This window comes from Pistacia vera, unplaced genomic scaffold (genome assembly GCF_008641045.1).
Source record: "Pistacia vera cultivar Batoury unplaced genomic scaffold, PisVer_v2 Contig351, whole genome shotgun sequence".
NCBI classification, from domain to species: Eukaryota; Viridiplantae; Streptophyta; class Magnoliopsida; order Sapindales; family Anacardiaceae; genus Pistacia; species Pistacia vera.
In genome coordinates this window covers 997,501-1,019,132 of record NW_022196170.1, presented here as the reverse complement: position 1 = coordinate 1,019,132, position 21,632 = coordinate 997,501, and the positions used below count along the sequence as shown (strand labels likewise).

The 21,632-nt window shown below is 35.6% G+C and overlaps 4 protein-coding genes across 5 annotated transcripts; 3 read left to right on the top strand and 1 right to left on the bottom strand.

Moving 5' to 3' along the window:
• Window positions 1-714: 714 nt before the first annotated feature.
• Window positions 715-3,624, bottom strand: LOC116139520 (transcription initiation factor TFIID subunit 7). Its single transcript, XM_031425185.1, has 5 exons — window positions 3,394-3,624; window positions 2,219-2,352; window positions 2,008-2,127; window positions 1,603-1,672; window positions 715-1,153 (listed from the first exon to the last, which is right to left on the bottom strand). Exons 1-5 carry the CDS (start codon window positions 3,506-3,508, stop codon window positions 987-989), a joined length of 606 nt encoding a protein of 201 aa, XP_031281045.1. The 5' UTR covers window positions 3,509-3,624; the 3' UTR covers window positions 715-986.
• A 184-nt stretch (window positions 3,625-3,808) lies between these two features.
• On the top strand, window positions 3,809-8,126 carry LOC116139512 (serine/arginine-rich SC35-like splicing factor SCL30A). 2 transcript variants are annotated; one of them, XM_031425173.1, is made up of 7 exons: window positions 3,809-3,899; window positions 3,997-4,172; window positions 4,797-4,874; window positions 5,751-5,915; window positions 6,399-6,533; window positions 7,091-7,244; window positions 7,789-8,126. In XM_031425173.1, the coding sequence occupies exons 2-7, from the start codon at window positions 4,018-4,020 to the stop codon at window positions 7,900-7,902; spliced, it is 801 nt and encodes a 266-aa protein (XP_031281033.1). In that variant the 5' UTR covers window positions 3,809-3,899; window positions 3,997-4,017; the 3' UTR covers window positions 7,903-8,126. The 2 variants fall into 2 exon arrangements, with proteins under 2 accessions (XP_031281033.1, XP_031281034.1); XM_031425174.1 differs by having other exon boundaries at window positions 7,091-7,281; window positions 7,808-8,126.
• A 1,068-nt stretch (window positions 8,127-9,194) lies between these two features.
• On the top strand, window positions 9,195-14,558 carry LOC116139442 (glucan endo-1,3-beta-glucosidase 4-like). The gene is made up of 5 exons (XM_031425110.1): window positions 9,195-9,456; window positions 11,081-11,275; window positions 11,908-13,155; window positions 13,941-13,968; window positions 14,068-14,558. Exons 2-5 carry the CDS (start codon window positions 11,209-11,211, stop codon window positions 14,210-14,212), a joined length of 1,488 nt encoding a protein of 495 aa, XP_031280970.1. The 5' UTR covers window positions 9,195-9,456; window positions 11,081-11,208; the 3' UTR covers window positions 14,213-14,558.
• A 1,294-nt stretch (window positions 14,559-15,852) lies between these two features.
• Window positions 15,853-17,753, top strand: LOC116139532 (bi-functional coumaroyl CoA and feruloyl CoA ortho-hydroxylase Diox1-like). Its single transcript, XM_031425196.1, has 2 exons — window positions 15,853-16,397; window positions 17,267-17,753. Exons 1-2 carry the CDS (start codon window positions 15,898-15,900, stop codon window positions 17,739-17,741), a joined length of 975 nt encoding a protein of 324 aa, XP_031281056.1. The 5' UTR covers window positions 15,853-15,897; the 3' UTR covers window positions 17,742-17,753.
• Window positions 17,754-21,632: the final 3,879 nt, after the last annotated feature.

Here is a 21,632-nt window from a genome sequence, read left to right as displayed (position 1 = left end):
CTTTCTTGGATTCTGTACCGAAACGAAATCGCATAACCAATTAGTACAGTTGAATTTAGAAATGGAAGAAATCCCCATTCACACTAGATCAAAAAACAAATTGAACTGAATTGAAATTTAAAGCATACGGTACTACGGAAGATCAGATCTGGCATTTAATTCTATAATCCTATGGAAATCATAAACTAATTTTCTAGACAAGTTTCAGGATTTTTCCAGCATGTAAGTCAGAGTATTAGCTGGATTTGCTTGCCTAATTAAATTCATGTTGCATTGTTGTGTGCTACATACAGAGATAATAGAGCTTAGAAGTATGAAGACATTCATTCTGCTACAAGAATCATATAAGTGCAATTGTAGCTGCATTTCCAGCCCAACCCAGCAACATTTTGTTATTTTATATGGGCCGTAACACTAGTCTGGACATAATCTTCATCCTATCTGGCTCGAGGTGTGTGAATCAAGACACGAACACATGTGACATCTCTATATATATTATTCTTGAAAGGATCTAGCCCAATCCAGCAAGGTTTTGCCATTTTGCATGGGCCCAAACAGTTTGGACATCATCAAGATGTAAAATCTTGTTAGTCAGCACGAACAAAGAACAACTTGACTCATTTGACATCTCTATATTATTCTTCAAACTATACCAGGAGGATATAGCTAAGGAAAAGATTCCCCCGTGCAGATCAATAACAACTTCATCAAGTATATTTTCCGAAAATTATAAGAAGCTTATTATTAAACATAAATATATACATTCTTCCTCAAAAGTTACATGGTGTCATGAAGTACAATGGATACAAGAAACAAGCAGGAACTGCACAACAGAAACCAGCAAAAGAGAGAGAGTCATCCATCCATGATACACACTATTCTGATAGTCAAATGAACAAACAAGCCGACTAATGATCTGGTACTGATCCTGCTATAAATTCATTGTGAATATGATAAACATATTGAGTTTTAACTGAGGTTTACAGTTAAAGAGAATCGTCGGACTCCTCAGAGTCGCTTCTTTCAGGTGCCCCAGCATTAGCTTCTGCCTCTGCAACATCAGCCTGCTTCGGTGCAGGAGTGGGTGCAACTTTCTTGTTTGCATTACGTGCATTTCCGTCAGCATCTTCCTCTTGCTCATTCACTTCAGGATGTAAACCATTTAGTCAAGGAATATTCAAATTGTAACTAAAGAATGTAAACATTCAATCAAGAAGATACTCAAAAACTATAGACATATGCAGACTTCTTTCCAAACCTCCATCTTCTTTCTATTATCAATTAGAGTGTGACACATCTATGCAATGATGCGTGCTTCAATCATTCATAAACAGTTTATTCAGTGAAAAATTCAAATTTCAGCTAAATGATGTACTGCCTATCAATTACAAAGATCTACCTATCCAACAAAATACAGAAGAAACAAATGTTAGGTCCAGTTGAACATGATAGATTTGTAGCTCCACCTAATGTCTAGGCATGTTTCTGCATTCACAGTTATACCTAATTTCAGAAATTTACAAATTACTCACATAAATGAGTTTTTTTTTTTTTTTTGGTTAACAACAATTCTGATGTTACATTTATAACATGTAAGGATATCTGCATTTTCGATTGTTCCACCGCTCATGATGTTCAACAAATCTTTCTCAACACGCTGCACAAGCTCAGGCTGCAAAAGGAAACAACAATGATATCAGCAGAAATAATTGGACAAAAGAAAAAAAATTGCAGTTAGATAATGTTCCAGCTCAAGCAACTTGGTTATCTCTCACTTTATGTTGGTTATTACTAACTGTAAAATACATTACACAATTCTTATTGCTTGTAATCACTTTATTTGTGTGCATCTTCATTCAGGCTGCAAATGTCTAATAAGAGAACATTTAGTGGTGAATTTAAAGTTCTCATGCATGGGACAAAACATTTATCTGTTTTATTTCCTGTTTTTAACAGAAAAATATCATAAATGAACAAACGTTTGAGAAGTATTGAGGCAATTTGTACATTTAGGTCTGGCTCCCTCCGGAATCTACGTTTTCGAGCATCCCTCATAGGAGGTGTAAGACCATGTCTGTACTCCACCACATCTGGAGCAGAATCACCTGGTTCCCTAACCATTATAATCTGTATAACAGCAATGGTTCATATAATCGCATTAAGAAGATGGAATTGTGTTTAAGGCCATGAAATCAATGATTTTCACAACTAGCACTACCTGACCAATGTCTGCAGTTTTAACCAGAGCACTGTCATCATAGGTTTTGTAAGACTCCACCACACAAGGAAGATCTAGCAGAGATACGGGGAAATGTTCATTGCCTATGACAAAATTTCCACTTCTCCCATTCTCTGTAAACATTTGTTAAGTTCACAAACATGCAAATACATTAGGTGAAACAATATTAATGTTTGAAATACTAAGCATACAAAATATTGTTAATTTTTCACACTATTTATTCATCAATAGACAGATTTTACAGCTTTCATACAATATTCAGTCACAGACAAATTTAATGTTACAAAAATTCAAATTTGAACTTGCAAACAAAATATCAAGTACTAAATAAAAAAGCACACAAACACGCAAATAAAAAAGCACACAAACACACAAACATGAAAACAGACACACATTCGGAGAGAGTGAGCGAGCCAACAAACTACTGTCTGAGGTCCCTTAACTTCAAAGCCATATAAAATTTTCTTTTTCTGCTTGCAAAAGTAAGAAGATCCTATACAAGTCGTCAAGATTCAATAAAAGCAACGTTATGTTTTCGGAAAACAATGATGGTCATGACAGATTTAAGTAGGACTAACATCATTGATGCAGGTAAAAATATCTCCCACCTTCAATTAGCCAAAGAAACGAGAAAGCATAATATAAATTGACATGATACTTGATCTCAATTGATCTTAAGAGAGAGTTTTGGATGCTCTCACATAAAAGCACAGTTGAAAATCAGATGACGTGGTTTAGAGAAAGCAAATCGGAAATTCTACACTTACAAAAGGTATAAATTCAGGCAGTTTTAGAACATTGGATGAGGATGAGCAATTACAACTTATTGGAAAAAGAAAAAAACAGAAAACTTCTTTATCCATATCTAATCATTATACTGTAACAACATCACGGAATGACTGAAGAAAATCACATCATCAAATGTCCAATTGCAACACCAAATACGAAAGCTCATACTGATAAATAATTAGCCATTAAACTAACACATTTGACAATTCTTCAAAATTTATGAGCTATGATGTTCAAAATTCTGAACTTGAAAGTGAAACATTATGCGGGTACAATCTTATAAAACTATAAACAAAATCATAAATTGATAGGCCAAACTAACAATAAAATTCAAGAAACTTTTACAATTCAAAGCAAGTGCTCACCAGAAAAAGATAAATCTAAAGACTTGTCTTCCTCGGAAGAAGGGTCTTCGTTCAAAAGGCGTTCGATTCTCTCAGCAACAGAAGGGGGAACTCTGAGAATGAATTGCTCCTCCATTAATCTTCAATACCCAGAAAAGTTTAAACCTTTAATCAATCAAAAAACCACAAAAAAAAAAAATTGAGGTCACTAAAACACGGGCGTTGCTACGAAAGAAAAAAAAAAAGAATAAATGTGAATATAGATGAATAGATGATGGAAAGAACAAGAAGGAGAAGAATGCAAATTATTGATTAAAAAGGGTGTCTTTGTAATTTTACAAAGAGAATTATCAAAAAATTTCAACCCTTGGACAAATAAAGATTTTCCAAGAGCCCATAAAAACACACAGTATTTATGGCAAACCCTACTGACCATTATATACAAACACATCCTCAACCGAAACTTCTAATATAAACCAAGCACTAACCTAGCATTGCTCTTCACTTCTCTCTCCGTCGAATTACAGGTAACAGTCACTTGCCCAACCCATTAATTTCACTAGGTCGTTCTTCAATTTGGGTAATTTATTTCTAACCTTTAAAATCTTGAAACTTTTTTAACAGATTGAACGTTTGTCCGTGTAAATGAGAGGAAGGAGTTACACGCCGTCACCGCCGCCACGGGGTGGTGGCTATGGCCGGAGAGGACGGAGCCCGAGCCCCAGAGGTCGCTATGGCGGTGGGCGTGGCCGAGATCTTCCCACCAGCCTTCTTGTGCGTAACCTTCGCCACGATTGCAGGTAATTGATTGAAGTTAAGTTGTTAATGTTTTTCTTGAAGAATTTTGTTATGGTGTGGCTTTGAGCAATTCTTGTAATGGGTCAGTGTTTGTGATTGAGTCAATGCTGCTTGGTTTTTTTGATACGTAATATTTAACGTAAACCTTGTAACATGGAAGGTGTAATTGTAACATTGAATGTGAAACTTAGAAAGTAAAGCTTGAAATTTGGTATTGCTAGACACTTGTATTGTATATTGTTGTTGTGATTGGCAATATGTGACGTAAAACTCTAAATATGGAACTTGAATTGTAATATTGAACGGCAAACTTGTAATGCTTGAATGTAGACGTTGAAACTTTGTATCCCTAGCTGCATTTTTCTGTTCATTGGCGCAAGTTTTTGCGGCCAAGTTGAGGGTGAATTCGATGCTGAAAAATTGCATGCTAGTATTATTGGCTAGTGTAGAAGCTTGACCATTTGTTGGAGTAAATTTATTGGTTGATTCGAAATATGAGATGTATAGCTATGGGTACTTAGCATTTTTGCGTTTTCTTTTTGATGATTGAACAAAATTTCTTGTGGTTTAAAATGAGTTGCATTGGTTGACATTCTATTTAATTTTTTAACTTGTGTTGTTTGCAGGCCAGAAGACCTTCGCAGGCCGTTTGAGCAGTTTGGAGCACTTAAGGACATTTACTTGCCTAGGGATTATTACACTGGGTGAGCTAATATCTGCTAGCTGTAGAAGCTTGAAGTAGCTTTGTACTGTATTTTATTTTTGATCTTAAAAGGTGTTTTTTTGTTCTTAATTAAACTGTAGTTTTACATCTTTGGTGGGTTTGAGGAAAGTCTAGGACATGCTTGGTGACATTGTGCAAAATCATTTTGGGTTTCTGAAATAAACTAAGACAGATGATTTTGGGGTTCCATTTTGGGATATTCTATTTTTGTAGTTTTTTAATGTGCTTCTTTTATGAAATTATCACAATTTTGTCTTTCTGTGGTTTACTACCCACTTTCTAGTAAAGTAATGATTTTGAAACACTATTTTCTCAATACTTGATGTCATCTTTCTTAGAAATTCAGGAAGTACAAAGATTGTTTGAAAGCATGCATGTTGAATTGTTATCAAGCAGACCCTTCTAAGCACCTGCTTGCCTGTAAATCTGTTGATGGGGTATTCACTTCATGATATACTCTATTGTAATCATAAGTTGGGTGTGTTAATTGAAGTTGCTGAGATTTAACAGTGGAATTAACGTTTTGAAGACACCAATCAAGTAATTAGAGTTCTTTTGAAGATGATGTTAATGATAATGAAGATTGGAAGGAAGTTGGGTTTGAATACATTGTGAAGATGTTCCAAGTCTTGAAGAATTTCAAGTCATCTTTAAACTGACATTTGCAATGTCAGCAGGCAAGTGCTTGCTTTTTCATGCTTATCATGACCTTCCATATTACTGGGGATTATTTTGGCAACTTTCAATTAGCAAAGGTTTATGGTGTACAGAGAACATGTCACATATTTTGTTCAGTTGAAGCTCCTGTCATGACAATTTTCTTTTCCTTCTTTCTTTTACCATTTAAATTTTGCAGGGAACCTCGTGGTTTTGGTTTTGTCCAATTTGTAGATCCTGCTGATGCTGCAGAAGCCAAACGTCACATGGATGGTCGGGTTCTTCAAGGTCGAGAGTTGACTGTTGTGTTTGCAGAGGAGAATAGAAAAAAACCATCTGATATGAGGGCAAGGGAGCGAGGAAGGTAAATTTACTGTTCTTTTAATTTTTTAGTTGAGGCATTCAGAAAATCTCCACATATTTTAGTTTTGTACTGTGATTGTTTTGTGGAGATTTTGACTGCCATATAATGTGGTGTGACATTACATAATTTTCTGATTACAAATTTGATGGCCTCTGACATCTATTTATGTCCTGGGGACTGCACTCCCGCAGCCCTATTTTGGAAATTTTGGAGTGCAGAGATTATGTGAATTTATCAAGAATTGGCTTGTAGAAGTTTGACCTTTTATTTATTGTAATTAAATATATACATTCTGATATTAAGGTTGACTATAATTAAACTATTTTAAAAGACAAAGAGAATAATAAAAAAATATGGTAAAGTGTGTGCTAAAAATGTACTTTGTAACTCTTTGGACTAGGCAAAAAAGTATAATTTTGTTACAATACATTGCCATAATTCAAAAGTTTAATGTAAACCTTCTGATGATTTTCACTGTTGCAGGGGTCGGTTTCGAAGACGATCTCCCCCTCGTTATTCTCGATCCCCACCTCGTTATTCACGCTCCCCTCCTCCACGTTATGCCAGATCTCCCTCCCGTGAATATTCCCCTCCCCCAAAACGTAGGCATTACTCAGGGTGAGTAATATATTTTGTTATTTTCTTTTTGAAGTTGACTCATGTTTGTGCTTGCATTCCAAAAAAATAAATCAAAGAGAAAACAGTTTAGTTGTGTTTGTTTCCCATTTCCTTAAGAAAATTTAATAAGACAAAGGTTGAGTTGTCTTTTTGATATTGTAGCACCAATTTTTGGTTTTACATATGACAAAACATGAGTACATTTGAGATGCAAAGTGTGTCTCCCCGAATCAAAAGTTTGTTTGTGCATGTGATTTTGTTGCTCGTAAATTCTTGTAAGAACTAATTTTCTTATTATGTATGTGCTATATAGAATAATTTCTAAATAAGTAGTAACCCAATGACTCCTTGGATGTATATGTTTGAATCTTGTTGAAGTGTATTCCTTCCAGATTTGTAATTTGTTACTTCTGTTTCAAAATTATTAACGATCAAAGTGACTGCGGGGATGTCTTGCCATCCCACCATGCCTTTTTTTTTTCCTATTGAAGTGTTCATTGTTGCCTATGAAATCTGTACTCTTAATATATTTATTTGGTTGCCTTTTTCCGAGGTAGATCTGTTTCACCCAATGATCGAAAGTATAGTCGGGAGAGATCATATTCACGTTCTCCAGCCTATAATGGCTCAAGGGGCCGCAGCATAAGTCCTGACAGGGTTCAGGGCCCAAGCCGTAGCCGAAGCAGAAGCCAGACCCCAAGACGTGGCCCAAGCCGAAGCAGAAGCCAGTCTCCAAGACGTGATGGATACTCTGGAGAACCCAATGGAGATAGGTCTCCCAGTCAGTGAGCTACTGGAGGGAGATGATTCTGAGATCCTACCTATCTTCCAGATTTTGTTTGAAGTTCGTGTTCTCTTAGTGCGTGCGGTATTGTCTTTGATGTAGAAGGTCTTGTTGATGTTTAGGTTGAACTTTGTAGTATATACTTTCTTGATGTTGCAGCTTTAATCTGTCTGTTATGCTAATATTTTGAGCTTAGATTCCAGATTAATGAGTACTCCAAACTTCTCCATTCTTCTTGGCTTTACTTAACTCTCACTTCAAATANCCTTTTTTTTTTCCTATTGAAGTGTTCATTGTTGCCTATGAAATCTGTACTCTTAATATATTTATTTGGTTGCCTTTTTCCGAGGTAGATCTGTTTCACCCAATGATCGAAAGTATAGTCGGGAGAGATCATATTCACGTTCTCCAGCCTATAATGGCTCAAGGGGCCGCAGCATAAGTCCTGACAGGGTTCAGGGCCCAAGCCGTAGCCGAAGCAGAAGCCAGACCCCAAGACGTGGCCCAAGCCGAAGCAGAAGCCAGTCTCCAAGACGTGATGGATACTCTGGAGAACCCAATGGAGATAGGTCTCCCAGTCAGTGAGCTACTGGAGGGAGATGATTCTGAGATCCTACCTATCTTCCAGATTTTGTTTGAAGTTCGTGTTCTCTTAGTGCGTGCGGTATTGTCTTTGATGTAGAAGGTCTTGTTGATGTTTAGGTTGAACTTTGTAGTATATACTTTCTTGATGTTGCAGCTTTAATCTGTCTGTTATGCTAATATTTTGATCTTAGGTTCCAGATTAATGAGTACTCCAAACTTCTCCATTCTTCTTGGCTTTACTTAACTCTCACTTCAAATCTATCTACCATTCATTACACTTGAGTCCCCTTTCCCATTATACCATCCGTTTTTGAACTAGAATGATTATGAAATTTCTATGCAATATATGGAAATGTGGGGACTGGGGGCATCTGATTCTGAAGGGACCCAGTTGATGAGAAAAGAGGTGGTGACAGAAAAGAGTCTAAAAAGGGGATGCCTTTTGACGATTGCATCCCACCGTTTTCAACTTTACAACTAAGCAGGAGCTTGATTTTCTCTCTTTCTTGGATTCTACATTTTTGCTTCTACACAGGGTTTGGTTTTAGTTTTGGAATTTTTTGAAAATTGACTGTCCTTGCCTGGTGCTATTGTAACATTTGGTCCACCAATGCATCATCAAAAGCACCGTATGCAAAATCCTTGTTTGCTGCCATCATAGTGGAATGTGTATGTTCAATAAATTTCCATTGCCAAAATAAATGGTTATTACGCATGCCGCAATGATTGTCTAATATTTTTAAGGTGTCTCTGTTAAGTCTAATATTGTTAAAGATTGTCTAATATTTTTAAGGGTTGTTTTAGAAAATAAAATATTTAAAATTTTGATTACTTGGTAATTGTATTTTTTTTTGTCTTTTTACACTATGCATTAAAATAAGCAAATATTTTATCTTCTAGTAAAATCCTATATCCATCATTTCAATCAAGAAAAAGAACAAAACCAAAAGAAATTTGAAGCCTAATGAAAAATTGTATTGTCATTAACAAAGTAATACAAGTTAAAGTTTTTAACAGCTAAACCGTTCTCTTTGACTTTTCCTCTCCATTCAAGCTTTAAATACCTTAATTGATGGTGACTTTTGGAGGGAAAATGATAAACAAAATCACCATAATTCTCCTCTAATTCTCTTTATATGCATGTCTTATTTCCATATAACCAATAAAATAACACAAATAAATTGACCCATATACTTTATATGGACGGCCATGATCTTGATGTCTCCAGAAAGACAAAAGTACAAAGAATCAACCCTTGTGTCTCTTCGGTATCAAGATTAGATACACAAACAAAACAAACCTTGAATTAATGTTTTAGCTTCTAGACATAACATTAAATGTACAGTGCTTCTGTTACTGTTTGTGGGGTATAGTTTTTTGTAGCACAGTGACTATAGAACCAGAAGTGTGTGCGTTTTGTGCTGTTTTAGTTACCAAACTGTTCCTAAGTTGCTCGTATTAGTGACTTTCGTCTTAAAACACTACTCTACTGGGAGGTTTTGAAGTTTTGTTGATTCTTTTTCAGGAGACTTTCAGCTGGTCAGCTTGGATCAGGTACTTTTTGAGTTTTGTTCTTCATTTATTAATTTGGGTTCTTCGCTTTTTGATGTTTTGGCATCTGGGTTTCTTGTTTTATGTCGTTTTGATTTCTGGACTTGGTGTACTTAGGAGTTTAATTCTTGTTTCAGTTTAGTTGCTTTTAGTTTTCCTCGAGTCTGAGCTTGACATAGTCACAGTTTTATGTCTTTGTTAGTTCTTAGAATTGCTTAGACATACTGAGTGGTAAAGATCCTTATAGAATCTTAAATGGCATGACTAAGATGTTTCTTTCTCGCTCTTGCTGAATATTGAGCTCCTTTCGCTAATTTCTTGCAGTTCAGTTATGCTGCATTGTGATTATGGGATGTTTAAAATTAGGGCTTGTCATGCTTAGCTTTTCTGCAGTTTTTTATGCTTGCAACTCTGTATTTACTCGTGTTTATATCGGCTTATGTTACTAAAATTCGTGTTTTTGCAAGTTATTAAACTGTAACTGGTCTGGGAATATTGGACGATGAGGAACCATTTCCACGGTACAATGGGGTGGGCCATGTCTGAAGTGGTTCATTGGGGTTTGACTAGGACATAAGATTTTGACTGATTTAACCATTTGGATTCAGCTTAAGTTTCATTTTCTTAATGTTGTACACTTTATCATGGAAATTACGGTTGGATTTAAGTATTAGGTGATTGAAGGGCTTCTTGTTCATAGAAGTAAGTTGGAACTTGAGTTGAGGCATGTTTTTGGTTTAATAGTTAGGTAATCAATGGGCTTCTTCATGCGCCTCATCTCTCTTGGTGCCCCCTGCACATGCTCCTCTCCTTGGTTTCCCTGGAAGGAAGACAAAAACCATAGTTATACGGATATTGCTTGATAGGGGTAACGTGAGGCACCCAATATCCCTCTATGAACTGAGTATATATTGTTTTAAATCTCCAGGACTAGTGAGTTTCACAAATACCACTATTTTGAGGTTGTACATATATGTTAATTACTTCTAAATTAGAGTGTGTCGCATTCCCTGAAAATCATGTAATGTGTGTTTTATAGATTAGCAGTCTCATATGGTATTAATTTATTTTGTTTTTGATTCCCTTATTGTCAAACACAGGGTTTAGGAGGAATATAATTTTTAGGAAACTTGGAAAGAGAGTTTTTGTGGTGGATTCTTGGATATTCTATTTCAAAAATGCTGTTGCTAGTTCTTCATAATAGTGATATATGAGACTTATTAGCTAGTGATTTTGGAGGCAACTAGCCAGTTAGTGTAATTACAAAATACTTGTTAGCTATGAGTGAGTACATGGTAACGTCAATCTTCAGTAGTAGTAATTCGGCTAATCTAATGTTGGTAGCTTTATGAGGAACATAAGATGCCTTTATTATATTTGAGCAAATGCTTGATATTTGCTATTTGGAAGTTGTAATATACTGTTGTCATTGCTGGCTTTTATACATCATGCAAATGTGTTTTAATTTTTTTTTTCCTGTTGAAACATGTAGTCATTATGTATATATTGGTTTGCCAAAGAGATTCCCAAGTTAAAACAATATTTAGCATATCTACATTTAGTTACTATATATCTATATAGACTCCATCTTTTTAAGTCACTACAATGTTCTCTCTCCTACTTGCAGAATTTTGCCTTCAGCTTTTGGTATTACATTCCATTTTGCGAGTGTTTGTGGAAGATTCAGCAGTTTAAGCTCTGCCTGGGTGTAAAGGGCAGAGAACTGAAGGTCTGGGTTGAAATTTTGTTGGACAGATGATGCCTGTAAAATGGCTTGGAAGTGTGCTTTTTCTTGTAATTGGCATGTTCGCCAATGTGTTAGGTAATTTAATAAACTTGTCCTACACTTTGATATTCCTGTGTTAATTACCTCTAATTAAATGTATTATAAATATATGAATTGGATTATGATCTCCATTTCCTTTTAAAATTTAAAAGTACTTAGCTTAGGGGAGTTCCTCTTTCTTATTATGTTTAGAAGTATCAACAATTACAAAGATGATAATCTTAAAGGACTTCACAATTTATGAATGCACTGTAGAGGAATAGTTTATCTAGTTAGTGAGTTTATGCTTTGGAGCCCTACAGTACCCCATTCAACCCCCCCAAAAAAAGAAGAAAATTCTAATACATGTGGGAGTTGACATATTGATTATGGGCATAATGACGATGAAGTATTGGAGGTTTTGGTCTAATAAGGTAGTCAAGAGAAAAGATCTGAAGGCAAAGACTCCCAAGAAAAGGGAATGGAAATTGTCAAATTGCTTAAGAATGGAATATAAACATTGCCTGAAGCAGTTGCCCTTATAATCATAAAACCATACGTGCTTCCACCGATGGGGTTTTTCTTATAAGAATACTTCATCCTTCATGGAAGGGACCTTTAAAACATGGTAGGAAATTTCACTAATGCAGGATTATCTTTCTTACCAGATGTTATTTTCTGAATGTTAGGTGCATATGTTGGAGTAAACATTGGAACTGATGTTTCTAAGATGCCATCGGCTTCGGATGTCGTTGCCATACTTAAAGCCAATCAAATTACTCATGTGCGCCTATATGACGCTGATAGTCACATGCTGAAAGCCCTTGCAAACACTGGAATTGAAGTAATTGTTGGTGTCACAAATGAGGAAGTCCTGGGGATTGGAGAAACTCCGTCAACAGCAGCAGCCTGGATTAATAAAAATGTTGCATCTTACATGCCTTCAACTAATATTACAGCTATCTCTGTTGGCAGTGAGGTGCTTACTGCAGTCCCTAATGTTGCACCGGTTTTGGTGTCTGCCATGAATAACCTTCATAAGGCCTTAGTTGCTACTGATCTAAATTTCCAAGTCAAAGTTTCAACACCCCACAACATGGATGTTATTCCCAAACCATTCCCTCCTTCCACTGCTACCTTTAATTCTTCATGGAACTCTACAATTTACCAGATCCTTCAGTTTTTGAAGAATACTAACTCCTATTTCATGTTAAATGCTTATCCTTATTATGGTTACACCAAGGGAAATGGTATTTTTCCAATTGATTATGCCCTTTTCAGATCACTTCCTGCAGTCAAGCAAATTGTTGACCCAAACACGCTTCTCCACTATGACAGTATGTTTGATGCCATGGTAGATGCTACCTACTATTCTATAGATGCTTACAATCTTTCAGGGATCCCTGTTGTTGTTACAGAATCTGGTTGGCCTTGGCTTGGTGGAGGCGATGAACCTGATGCAACTCTGGAAAATGCTGAGACATACAATAATAATCTGATCAAAAGAGTTTTGAATGACTCTGGTCCTCCCAGTCAGACTTCAATGCCCATTAACACATACATTTACGAGTTGTTCAATGAGGACAAGAGGCCTGGGCCTGTTTCAGAGAAAAACTGGGGTTTCTTTTTTACCAATGGGACTGCCGTTTATCCTCTGAGTTTGACTGCTTCCGGTCAAAATATGGGAAATTCTTCTGGTGTTTTCTGTGTGGCAAGAGATGATGCAGATTCTGATAAGTTGCAAGAAGGGCTGAACTGGGCTTGTGGGCAAGGCAAGGCTAATTGCTCTGCCATCCAAGAGGGAAAGCCATGTTATCTTCCCAACACTGTCAAGAGTCATGCTTCATATGCCTATAATGATTATTATCAGAGAATGCATAATGTTGGCGGAACATGCAACTTTGATGGTACAGCTATGACAACTTCTGTTGATCCCAGTAAGTTTCCACTATCCTTTTTTCACCATTCTTGCAGTTATAGGTGTGTTTGGATGCAAATTTTTGTGATTTGACTAAGAATGACTTTAAAAATACCTTGAATTTGGTTATTCTTTGGTTTGTAAAGCCTTTTGGTGACAGATTTATTTGAGAGTTTGTGGTTCACTTTAGAAAGTTGTTTCTTTTGCATTTTCTTTACCATCTGGAGTAAAAAAAAAAATCTAGTATGAGTAAGATAAAAAAAATGGAAAGAAAAGGGGATTCTCTGATAAGCTAATTTATCAGAGAAACATGCTCTATGTATATTATGGATTGAACGGTCTATAGTTCAACTTGTGTACACTAAATCATATCCATATAAAATGCTTGGTTGCAATTTTTTGATAGTGCTATTACCACACTATAAATTTTTAGTGGTTAAGACTCTGGATTCTTGCCATTTTAGATTAAATGATTAGTTAGAGTACATAATAAAATTCTAACTGTTCTGCTTTTTGCTCCTGTTCAATGTTTCAAACCGCTATATGAGTTTTGTGGAATATATTTGAGGAGACCTTTTTCTTCTTTGTTATTTTAGGTGAAACCATAAATCCTAGCCCTGTTTCTCCTTTAACACTCTTTATTTCAAAAGGAACTCTCTTTCTGTGACATTGACCTTGCTTTTTCCGCCTCAAAATTGTTTTGGTATATTTACTCTCACACACACATAAATATCTAAGGAATTCTGTTCCTTTTCACTTCCTCAATTTGTGCTAATTTCTGGGTTGGCGGTTGCCTCCTTGCAGGTTATGGCTCCTGTATATATGCAGGAAGGTGAGAATCTGACTTCATTACATTTGAACTGTTTTGAATTGGAAATCATAGCTTCTATACGCTTTTGGCTCTAACCATGCAAATCTTATTTTGAAACAGTTCTAATTCAAGTACACCCGGGGGGTTCTCACCTACTGTGGCATTCGGACCTACAAGTCCCTTAGGAGGAGGGAGTACAACCTTGCTAGTTTCCAAAATTCAGGTTCTGGTATCAGCAGCCTTTCTCACTCTAATCTTGCTTTGATTTTCCGTCTATGTGATTCTCTACCCCTAGGGCAGTTAGAGCAGCAGCAATCGAGATTGCAAAGAATGAAACACGGAGATGCAAAAACTCAATGAAAATTGACAATGTAATGAAGTCATAGGCAATGCACAAGCTCAGAGACTCTCTAGGGTGGTTCAATAGTTGATGTGTTTCTCTTGTCTTTTACCAATTTGGCTCCTCCTAAGAGGGTCTTTATTCTTCTCCAGAGGGTGTATTTTTGGTCTGATTGTAATGTATAATTTTAAGAATGGTTAGTAGGCCTCCATTTTTTGTGACACTTTGATTCTGTTCCTTTCATAATGAAATTGTGATTTGGTTTAGTTTACATTCGTCCTTTCGTTTATTGCTTTGCTTTGCCCTTCAAGGAAATTAGAAATTAAAATTTTTATGGCTGAACTACTTATCTTCAGGAATCGTTCATGGATCATGCTTCATGCTTCATGATAATAACCATTTATTGAGATAAAGATATATATTAATAAAATTTGCAGAAGAAATTGGTGAACAAGGTTATCAAAGCATGCCATGCACCAAGAACATATACTATGTTAATATATATGTGTATAAAATGAAATTAATCACAAGAAAATTAACATAGGCAAAAGATTGATCTACTAGCAAGATATAAAATGAAACGATGAGTCTGATCAAAGATAACACCCCTTCAAATAATCAATTAAATCTGGCCAATTCTCTAGTAATCTACACCTAACTAATTAATGAGGAGAATGCTCAACATATATACATGAAACTTTCTTTTACTTGAATTAAGTATGCCCTATCAAGAGATATAATTTAGCTATAGAGTTTGACAAAATATGTATATACCAATAAATCATCTACCACAAATACTAATACTCTTGACAAAAACGTAAATGTAAGGATTAGCTTTTGAAATTAACAAAAATATTAATTAATTAGATCTATATGTCTTTTTAGTTTACCAAAAGACGTGTAGAATTCCACTACTTGACTCAATTATGCATTCAAATAGTGATCCAATGTAAATTGATTTAGGAAACTTTAGAAATTTGTTTTTTTTTTGGATTGACTAAAGTGTTCGAGCCAGTTTGCACGCATCTTAATTAATCTTCAGGTTCATTAAAGAGATCCATTAAACACCCTACAAATCTAATAGACCAGATAAGTCACAAATGTAGTAAATGACTATTTGATGAGACTTCAACACGAGATCTCTCAGTAACCTAAAGTCTTATTGTCCGATTACAAGCCAAGTCGTTTATTACTAATTAAGTTTGCTAAAACATTACATTAATATGTGTAACATCATCAACAACAAAAATTACCACTTTTTGAGGTCAACAATGGTATGTGTTTATTAATTTGTTACTAATTATTAACCTAGATTATATACCAAAAAATATTTATCTTTTTTTATACAAAAACATATGAATCATACACATTCACCTACTTCAAAAAACGTCACCCAGTTGACTAGTTAATTAATTAACACATATGAATTCTTATAATTTAAACTTGAGTGCAACTTCGAAGCAGAGCCCTAAAATGGCATGAATTTATCTAAACTAATTGCTGCACAACACAATGCAATATAAATAGCCACTGATTTTGCTTTTGGAATTGCACCAACACAACAACAGTATTTGCTTTACACTCTTTTAAATCGTTTCATTTCAATTGCAATGGCACCAACAATTCCCTTCTCCGACTCCTCGGACGTGAGTGATTTTGTGATAAACAAAGGTCATGGAGTAAAGGGTCTCACCGAAATGGGACTCAAAACCCTCCCTAAGCAGTATGTCCAATCCTCAGAAGAGACAATCGACGACTCCAAAATCTTGGCTCATGAATCCATTCCTGTAATTGATATGTCAAAATGGGATGATACCGAAGTTGCGAAATCAATTTGTGATGCAGCCGAGAAGTGGGGATTCTTTCAGGTTGTTAACCATTGTGTTCCGGTTCAAGTACTGGAGGGAGTGAAGGAGGCGACTCATCGGTTCTTCGGGTTGCCGGCTGAGGAGAAGAAGAAGTATTCCAAGGAGCTTTCGCCCTCTAACAGTGTGAGGTTTGGCACAAGCTTCAGTCCTCAAGCTGAAAAGGCTCTTGAATGGAAGGATTACCTCAGTTTATTCTATGTTTCTGAGGATGAATCTTCTTCTTTGTGGCCTCCTGCTTGCAAGTAAGAGAACTCTGAACTATTTAGTGATGTTTGCATTTGTTTTAAGTTAGTTTAGCACATACAGATAAAATATCTCGGTTGTCGATATTGAATTTTTGTCTTTTATAGTTAAACCATGTTAGAACTATTCACGGATGTTATCTCAGTGAGAACTACATTTCTTTTATTAATTAAATATATTTTATATTACTTTTGTCAATTACAACTAAAAACTAAAAAAGGCAAATTAAATATTTCTTACATCTAACATTATTTTTATCATATATTTTAGAGTAAATGACTTTGTCCCACCCAAATAATGGTTTATTAACACTTTTCCACTCACAGACTTTTAAAATATCATTTTACTATTTAAATTTATATTTCATTTTCGATTCCGGCATCGTTGCAACCTTACACCACCACAATTCTCTTCCTCAATCATCACTTACAAAAACCCCTCAAACCCTACTCATATCGATCCCGTCAATCGTCAGCAACCGATCAATTGAGGTTTGCGTAGCCGTCCTTCCCAAGTCAAATTCTGATCAATCCCAAGTATTAAAATCCAACTTTCTACCACCAAAAGACTTATCAGCCTCACTTTTTTAAAAACTCCAATAACTTAGACCGAGTTTGTTCTTTATTCGTCATCGGAATATAAATTTAAGTAGTAAAGTGATATTTCAAAAGTCCGTAGGTGTCATTAAGCCATTATTTGGGTGAAAAAAAGTCGGTAACTCTATATTTTATATTAAGCTTGCCCCCTCTAACATTAAATCTTCGTTCCGGTTAATAATACATCTATATATACGAAAATTAATCTTTTAACATGTCTTATAATTATGTACGCTAATATTATGGCTAACTAAATTTCTTTTTGGTTTTAGGGACGAAGTGTTGGAGTACATGAGGAAATCTGAAATTCTAATCGAACAGCTTTTACAAGTGTTGATGAAGAGGCTAAACGTGAACAAAATTGATGAAACGAAAAGATCTCTTCTCCGGGGTTCTATCAGAACCAACCTGAACTATTATCCCATTTGTCCAAATCCTGAACTCACAATCGGAGTCGGTCGTCATTCAGACGTTTCAACTCTCACAATCCTCCTTCAAGATCATATTGGAGGGCTCTACGTTCGATCAGCCGATGGCGAAAACTGGATTCATGTCCCTCCAATTGAAGGTTCCCTTGTGATAAACGTTGGAGATGCATTGCAAATACTGAGCAATGGGCGTTACAAAAGCGTTGAGCATTGCGTAGTTGCTAACAGAAGCAGTAACAGGATTTCGGTTCCGATATTCGTCAATCCTAGACCAATTGACATAATTTGTCCTCTGCCTGAAGTGCTTGCAAATGGGTAGAAAGCACTTTATAAGTAAGTTTTGTATTCGGATTATGTGAAGCATTTCTTCAGGAAGGCACATGATGGGAAGAAAACTGTTGATTTTGCGAAGTTAAGCAACTGAATTCTAAGAGACAATATATGTTAACGGAAGAACCACTGCGGGCTGTAAGAAGATGAAGAATAAATGTTTAATCAGATTTAAGTCTTTAAGGATCATATTGTAACATTTATATATTAAAGGGTTTAATTACTTCAATTTCAAGACATTTGTTTAGATAATAAGACTTCTAGCTTAATGCGTTTACTATAAGAAATTCAATGATATTATAAGGTATTGTTGACGGGTACCATATGACAATGCATGCATGTCAAGTAGTTATTATAATTAATAATTAATCACAATTAATGTAGATATAAGAGAGAGAGAAATTTTATAAGTGTTAAGGAGGATGGTAATACCTCGTATTCTAGCTTTTCTTGATTACGAGCTTATCTATACTAGGCTTTGTTATATACTCCCTCCGTTTCCTTGTAATTGTCATTTTAAGACTTTCTAAAATTTTTAAAATTAAAGTCGTTCTGCCTTTGTCTTGTCTGCACCTTTCATCATGCCTTTCTCCACTTTTTATCATCCCTCTCTCTTTCCATTCCATCTTGTCATTTCTTTACTTTTTGCCTCTGTCCTCTTTAATTTTTTATCTTTATCTTATCTCTTCCCCTTTTCTCATCTCTTCCTTATTTTCCATCGCCACCTCTTCTTTCTCTAATCTGTCTCTGCTTCCATCTTTTCTCTCTTTTTCTTGTCTTCCTTCTATATGTTCCTCTCTCCACTTATTTGAAGCACCCTATCGTCTTTAATCTCCACCTTCACTTCCTCTTTCTTGAGCCCTAGAAGATTAGCCTTGAACTCGTGAGCTTTTGGAGTTTCCTTCCAGTCCACACAGGTGTTAACAAAAGCTGAAGTTTCTTGAGGGAGTTGAGAGGAGAGTGACGATACAGATGATGGGAAAGGAAAGTCCTTAAATGAGTTATAGACGGCACAGAAAGAGAGGATGTCTATGCATGTGGCGAGGCGTTTAGCGATGACATTGAGGAGAAGTGCAGGGAGAGTGGACTAGTCTGGTTGAGTGGTGTCCATGGGAGAAATATTAAAGAACTGGAGCAGCTTAAAAGAAAAGAAACAGACGAAGTTGGTGGGAGAAACAAATGAATAAGACAACATTGTTAAAAATGTTATTTAAATAGGCGGGAATGTTTCCCACTTTCAAAGTCTCTCCCACCTGCAAAATCAGGGAAAAAAACGGTGGGAGAGAGAATTTTTCTTTTTTATTAAAACTTGTGCCCACACCTAAAACGTCAATTAAAAGAAAATGGAGGGAGTACTAGTTACTCGATATATGTTTCATTAATATTTTAGCATAAACATGAAGCACACACATTCACCAACCATGAACAAAGCTAGTCTTTCTCCATCAATATGAGGGGCGAAACCAGAAAATAATTTTTGGGAGGGCTAAAAATTTAAATATGTATACACCATAATATTAATTTTGTCGATACAAGAAAATAACATTATTTAAAAAACAAGATAAACAAAGTGTATCTACAAATAGAGAAAGACAAATGTATAAATAAGAAAAAAAGAGAATGTACAATGATTTTTATGAAGAAAAAAAATAATCAGAAACTTTTATTTGATTAAGACCTATTTGTTTATATAATTAAAATAATAATATGTAATAAATTGTGAATTTTACATACAACTAAGAAAATTTAAAAATACTACTGCCAAGATTATTATAAGAAGTGTATTATATTGTATTCCCAAATGATTTTATATAAATAAACTTTGGAGAAAAAGAAGTCAAGAGTGATTCTTTTACAACCTGCAATTTCATTCTAATTAGCAACATCTTCTCTTCTTCAAGTTGACATGCCTTCCATGGATTTGCATTGTTATTCTTCTTATTCTTTTCGGATTTAATGATATTTTGAATCGTTTGGACCATTATTTTTCTCCTTATTTCTTTTACACATAATCTTATATCCCTAAAATGAAATAACAATCCAATAATTTGGAACTCAAGAAGAAGCTTAATTTCAAATAAGATGGGGTGTTGGAGTTTTAGGTCGGAGAATACTAAGGAAAAGAAAGAGAGAAATTGAATTGAGAGAAAGGTTCTATCTTACATTACATTAACATTGCAAATTTATACAACAACTTAGCCCATTGTTACACCAACTTTGCAGGGATATTTACAAACTTGAAATTTAAACCAAAGCTTACAACTAATACATGCCTTAATCATGGCTGAGTACACCTAAACACATCACCAAAACATATCAACTTCAGCAACTCACACACGTTAGGCTGCAATGCAAAAACAGAGGATTTTTGGCGCCAAAAGTTTTCAAACTCCAACTAAAATTCTGTTGCATTTCTAGCAAAATATCACTGCATCAACACTCCTCCTTGATATTTTTGCTAGAAACACCAAGTTTGAGCCAAGATCTTTAAACTAGGCTTTGGACAATGCTTTGGTCATAATATCGATAATTTGATTTTCACCCCTGGCAATGCACTAAACTAACTTCACCATTATGTTCAGCTTTCCTCACGACATGAAACTTTATCTTAATGTGCTTGGTTCTGCCGTGAAGAAGATAGTTTTTGGCCATGGCAACTGTAGACTGGTTATCACATAGGATCAGTGTTGGATTTCCTTGATTTTGCTTCAAGTCATCAAGAATTTTCCTTAGCCATATGGCTTGGTTCACGACTGCAGCAACAGAAATATACTCTGCTTTTGTTGTGGACTGAGCCACAGTCTCTTGTTTCTTTGACGACCAAGAAATTGCACGTGAGTTTATGTAAAACACATAAACAGAGGAGTCATCAAGAGATCCACCCCAATCATTATCAGAATACACTAGCAACTCCAAACTTTCTGATTTTTTAAACCAAATACCAAGCATGATACTCCCTTTCACATACCTCAATACCCTCTTGGCTGCTCTGAAATACAGCTCACTTGGATTGCTCATGAACCTGGAAAGATAGCTAAAGGCAAACATGAGGTCAGTCGTGTAGTTGTCAAGTATAGCAAGCATCCAATTAAGCTTCTGAACAACCTTTCATCCACTCTCATTGCACCATCATCTTTGGTTAATTTTACATTTGGAACCAATGGAGTGTCCACTGGTTTGAAATTCTCCATGCCAAACTTCTTAAGAACTTCATTTGCATACCTTTCTTGGCACACAAAAATCCCTTCACTAGATTGATTTATCTCCATACCAAGGAAATATGTCATTTCTCCTAAAACAATCATTTCAAATTCACTTTGCATGACCTTCTTGAACTGATTCAGTTGCTCAACATTGCTCCCCGTGATTAGCAGATCATCAACATACAAAGAGACCACTGTCAACTCACCTTCAACCTAGTGTATCCTAGGCTGCATAGGTAGTCATTTATCCTATTGTCCAGTCTGCTTCAGGCTATATAAGGTCTTCTTTAGTAGATACACCTAATCTTCTTTACCTTTGACTTGATAGCCTTCGGGTTGCTCCACAAATATTTCCTCACTCAGCCAACCATTCAGGAATGCTAATTTAATATCTAGCTGGAAAATTTTCTAGGCAAATTGGGCTGTTAAAGCAAGAAGCAACCTGATAGTGCCATGCCCGGCCATCGGAGCAAAAGTGTCTGAAAAATCCACCCCTTGCTACTATGCAAACCCCTTAACCACTAGCATTGCCTTGTGTTTATAGACTGATACATTAGGGTTCAATTTCTTCTTGAAAATCCACTTCACTTGGATCACCTTTCTATTTTTTGGTCTGTCCACTAATTTCTAGGTGATGTTGTTTTCTATCATTGACAGCTCCTCTTACATTGCATTTC